The sequence below is a fragment of the Cariama cristata genome, unplaced genomic scaffold, assembly GCF_000690535.1.
Source record: "Cariama cristata isolate BGI_N322 unplaced genomic scaffold, ASM69053v1 scaffold40817, whole genome shotgun sequence".
Classification (NCBI taxonomy): Eukaryota; Metazoa; Chordata; class Aves; order Cariamiformes; family Cariamidae; genus Cariama; species Cariama cristata.
In genome coordinates, this window is record NW_009627929.1 from 1 (window position 1) to 5,611 (window position 5,611).

The 5,611-nt window shown below is 38.2% G+C and overlaps 1 protein-coding gene across 1 annotated transcript; it reads left to right on the forward strand.

Annotated features, from left to right (window-relative positions):
- The first annotated feature begins 22 nt into the window (after window positions 1-22).
- Window positions 23-5,263, forward strand: MRPS36 (mitochondrial ribosomal protein S36). The gene is made up of 4 exons (XM_009704596.1): window positions 23-142; window positions 631-694; window positions 3,519-3,721; window positions 5,005-5,263. The coding sequence occupies exons 1-4, from the start codon at window positions 23-25 to the stop codon at window positions 5,020-5,022; spliced, it is 405 nt and encodes a 134-aa protein (XP_009702898.1). The 3' UTR covers window positions 5,023-5,263.
- The last annotated feature ends 348 nt before the right edge of the window (window positions 5,264-5,611 follow it).

A 5,611-nucleotide genomic window follows, 5' to 3' on the forward strand; every position in this document is an offset into this window, starting at 1 on the left:
GCCCCTTGTCGCCGGTCGCTCGATGCCGATGCCTGGATCTCTGGTACCAAAGGATGCTACAGCGCAGTCCGCATCCTTTTTGCGCTGTTCAGGAGGGGAGGGCTCTCACCGGCAGCTCCTTTCTAAGCCGTCCTTCTTCGAGGTGACGGGGCGAGACGTGGAATTAGAAGAAGTGTTTCAAAAATAAGCAGTGTGGCTTCGACTACTAAGCTTTATAATTTATAGTTTTTTTTCCTTAATGGAATTACACAATTTCGTCCAGCCAGATGAACCGATATGTACAGGCAGAGCACAGCTAGCACTTCCACGTGCTAAAACTTTGTAATTGCATTTATGCGACTACAGTAGCTGTTTCTGCACACAGACACAGTGATTGCTGAGAGAAAAGGAAGGGCATGCTTGTTCCTGCTCTGGACACTATGGTGGAAGGATACCTTTAAAGGTGAAATTCTCCTGGGGTAAACATAGAACTTGAATTAGGAAGTGTATCGGAGTGGTGCTGCAGAAATCAGCACTCTAGAAGTGGTTGTTTAATACATTGTATGTGCCATTTTATTATTGTGAAGGTAATGTGTGTCTAGAAATATATTTTACTCTCCTTCTTTCTCCTGCTACATTGCCTTATTCTAGGTAGTCAAGCCACATACTCCGTTAATTAAGTTCCCAGACCGAAAAAGTAGTCCCAGACCTAAAAGTAAGTATTTCATGTATAGATGCAACTCACACCACCTGTCTTTGCATTAACTGTCTTATATAAGAACCAGCACACAATTTTTATGTTCCAACTATGCAACTCGACTCATTTTGAGCAGGGTTTCTGAAACATAGTTAAGTTTGAAGACAGCCCTTTGACTCTTCCCTTTCAGGCTGTATACAGCTGTGGGAATATACATAATACATGCATGTCTTTATTTCTTGGTCAAGACAAGATCACAACGATTTCCAGTGTTGTTTTTCTACTTATATATAAGTCTCTCAAAATACTAATATTTGCTTGAAATGGTTGTGCCCAAGTCAGTTTGAAGCAGCTTGAGGTATTCAATGATATTTGCAGAAGTGATGTTGTGTTTTCCTCGTCTTTTCTTAGTTGGAGTGTGCAATGTCTGTGCTCTTTAAAACCGTGATTATAGCTGGGAGAGCCATACCACGGTACATTTTAAGAAGTATTTCCTTGTGCTACTAATTAATGCTGAGAAAAAATTAATTTAATTGCAATATTTGGCATTAATTTTTATACTTCTATCTATGTTGATATTTATAGGATTCTCAATACTGTTACATTTAAACATCAAAGTTATATGAGCAGTATGTTGTTTTAATGCTCGTTTTGAGTCAACAAAACATTTGAAACTAAAGTAGGGGATATCTTAAGAAGCTCTCATGTTATTCTCACTTCTTTAGAAATGATACCATACAACGTTATTTGCCACAGCGTTATCGCATTTGTGATTTAAGTTTAGGTTATCCGTTAACATTACCAAGTGTCTACAGTGCACATCAGTGCTACTTCTGACTTATCTGTGAACTCTTCAGGAACTATTTTCAGTGATGAACTTTCTGTCAGAATTCTGTTATGTTGTGCCCAGTTCAGCCAAATGGACCGCCTCTCAGGCCATTCAACTGCTTTCTCAAAGGCTTGAAAATGTGTTACTTACCTCTTGTTTATCTCTGCATCAGAAGATTTTTGTGACTATATCTTTTAAGTATGTTAGACTTTTCTACCTTAGTCAGGTTCTGTCATCTTATTAGTAAATTGCAATCTACCTCATCTTGCTTGAACGCTGTGGCAATAACTGTTTCAGTGTACCAGACTTTTGCTTCTACATAGTCAAACAAAATTCTGCAGATCAAGACTAAACCTTTAGGAATGTGGGTGCTTGAAAGGCCAGCGAAATTCTTCCTCCGTACGACTACTGCAACATGATGGTCTCAAACAGGGAAGGGAAAAATGTACTAGAGATTGTATCTGAGCTAAAGCAACAGCAGTATTACGTCTGGTACTTTTAAGTCTTGACTTCCGATGTTTTTAATTGGTTGACGCATCTACTCGAACTATGCTTCAGACTGAAACATACAATAGGGGAAAATCCTTGGCAAATCTCTAGACTTTTTTGTGGTGTGTGAAACAAACTTGGAGAAACTGTTTCTTGGGTTTTTTTTCCATATATAAGGTGTGTTATTTCTTGAAACAAAAATACTTTGCCCTTTGTTCAGAATATGCTCCTTCTGATGGACTCTCTTCTTCCTTGCTCTGGGACTTTCCATTGTTCCTGAACCGTGTCATCAAGTTGGAACTTTCAGATACAGTCTTCTGACTGAGAACTTCTGAATATGTGTCTCAATGGTGTTTTTCTGGTTTTTGACCGATGGTGGTTTGATCACATTGCTGCAGGTGTTTGATGTCCCAATCCTGCCATTGACTTAGTCTCACTGTGGCTAAAACTGGCTCCTCTCTTTTGTCCTCATTGATCTTGTTGGAGGCAGGAGGGAAAAAAAGCTCTGTGGTATTTTAACTCCTCGCATTGACTCATCCAGTCTTGATGCTGCTTATTTTATGATTATATAGTCCCTCTGTCCCAGCTGTCTAGATGTTGCCTTTGTCTTGCCCGTTTTTTAGGAGCACTAAGAGGGAATTCCTGTGGAAGCATTCTGCTTTATCAGTTGTTTTAACCTTATATATAGAGGTCTGAGTGCTTATGAAGTAAATATATTGCTGTAAGACTCCAGCCTGCCTGGTGGGGTAACTGCCTACTTCCATTGTAAAATCAGCCATGGTGGGACAGATCTACGGTTCAGAATGCTGACTTTGACAATGCTGCTCTTTTGTCAACCTTTCTCCTATCATCAGACTCAAGGCAACTTCACCTTTGGCCCTCACCTGTGAAATTCTTCATCCACTCCTTAGTCTCTGCATTTCATTAACATTGATTGCTGATGCCTGATACTCGGTGGTCATTCTGCACATCATTAACAAAATTTGATATGGTTCCATTTTGTAATATTAAAAATGGGTACAACACTGCATTGCATGTTGTTGTAGTAGTATGTCATAGTTGTCAGCTTTATCTTTCTGTAAGCCTCCACCTCTTTTTCATTTACCTGTCTTTACAGTTGCAGTAAACAAAAGGCATCCTCTCAGTGGATCTTGGTGATTTATCTTAGTTATCTTTCTACATAATTGCCACCACACAGACATTTGTGATACTTTATGCTTTTTCTGTAAGTACAGCTTGCCAGTGAAAAATCCTTGTTAGGATATATGCTGATTTATCTCCTGTTTCGACATCAGTATTTCTGCCACTCAAACATGCTTTCTTTCATTGTCAGAATTTTTTCACTATGCTCTTGATATATTTAACAACAATAAAAACAGGTTGTGAGAAGTAGTGTCTTAATTCTTCTAAGTATTGGTTATAATGAAGAAAATTGTCAATAACTGGTAACTTTTATTGGTTGCTCATTAATTAATTTTACAGTCTTGCTACATCTCTGTAAATGGTTTTGCAATTGGGTTTCAGTACAGGAGTCTCCACAAGCAAGTGTGCCGTCTCTCTATGCTTCAAAAGCAGAGGAGTCAGTAGGAGGCAGATCACCGGCCTTTCAAACTGTTTCACCTGTTAGTAGAACACAAGGTACACCAGACACTTCTGAATTAGCAAGAACCCTACCTAAGAAATACAGAAGGAAACTTATGTCAGATGAAGAGATTGAATATATTCAAGTAAGTTTCATTTATTGGTGTGTATTGTCTGTATTTACCTACCATTTAGCTTAACTTCTACACCTTCTTCAGAGTTTCAAATCTGGTATTACATTGTAATGCTTGATGAGGGTGCACTCCCAGCTTTCATAGCTTTCATGCACAATACTCAAGCTACAAATTCTTAATACAGAAGGTACCCAACTCTCACTAGTTAGTAGCTTGTGGTATTGCTGAGTAGAGAGATACGGACTTAAAACAGACATGCAGATAGCTAATGATCATCATAGCCTACATTAATCACTATCACTACCTGTTTCGTAACAGCCGTTTAATGTGTAATTTGAATGTGCTGGACAGGAGCACAGGAGTCTGCTCTTCGACCAGGGAAGGCTATTACTAGGTGATTGAAGTCCAAAATATTTCTCAAACTAGTTTTTATAAGTTATTTATTAGTAAGTTAACTCTTGTATTTCTAGTAGTGGAAACATTTCATTAAGCTTGACATAAATATTTTCCGCAATATTTGTAAACATGACATTGTATGTGAAAAGCAAGAAAAAACTGCTTTTCTTCTGTAACAATTCTCAGCTGTAAACGCGGATGCTTAAAAAGGGAGAATGCACAAAATTTGAAAAACTTGAGATGGCTGTGAGTTTGAAATTAAAAGATGCTTGCATAGCTTTGTTAAAGACACCTACAGTGTCATCCTGTTAGTAGAGGAAATCAGTTTTCCTGCATGTATATGGGTGGGGTATTATAATTGGAAATAAAATTAGTTACTTCCGATAGTAACACACTTCTGGACCGCTAGCATAAATTTTCTAACGGTGAGGTACGGTGTAAAATAATTTTGTTGGGAAAATAATTAATTGAGTACCTTTCTGATTTTCTCTTAAAGATTGTAATGGCTCACCTAGGCTTTGTTTTTTACTTTGCACTTTGGGCAGTGAAAGTGATTCTGAAACTTGTGTTCACTACTGCTGTGTTTGTCAGACCTTTCTAAAGTGAGTAAGAGTCAGGTTTCTTCAGAGTGGGAGAAGTGGATGGAGCTGCAACGATGGAGCTGCAATTGTAGGTCGCATGTGTTGATCTTTTTGTAATCTGCCCTGAAAAAAATTGAGCTCTTACTGGTAGATGCTGATATTTGCCATTCTGCATGTTCTTATATAGATTAAAAATCCATATACAAATCACAAATTAAAACTAGAACTCTGTTAGTCTGTAACAGTGCAAAGAAGGTTTGATCCCCATTTCCTGTTCTTTCAGTGGGATATGTTTAACTGTCCGCTTTTCTTTTACAGCGTGGAGGTCCAGAATAAGTATGGAAGATACTTCTTGGCCACTGTTGAAGATTGAAGTATTAGATTCACAATAAAGGCATTTCCTTAATATTAAAAATAATGGTATACTAATAGCTTTAATAAAAACTCGTGAAGGGTGAGAAAGTTGACACACCACACTATCTGTTAATTTGTGATTGAGAAGAATTTTCTGTTGATGGCTAGCTAGCAATTGAATGTATTTGATGTCCACACCATTAAAATATTTTTCTAATTAGCCTCTTGCAAAGTTAACAATCTGAGTCCCTTTCTTCTTCTACTTAAAAAGATTTGGATGTCTCATCAGGAATGATTTTACAGGCAGGAGGGGCATGCTGAAGTATTCTCAGAGACTGGGACTTTGTGGTTGTTCTTGGTGGTTAGACAGCTCCTGTCAGGCGGTTGCGTAGCAGCTCTGTTCCCCAAGGATCAGATCTGAGGTTGGGAGCAAAATAAAAACAGGTTGTTCTGGGATAATTTAAATTGTTAACTGTTTCAGAAGACAGCCTTTTGGGTCTAACTACAGTTAGAAGTCCACAATACAGCTGATGCGAAGGATTAATTTTTAATGAAAAGGTAGCGTGTAGGC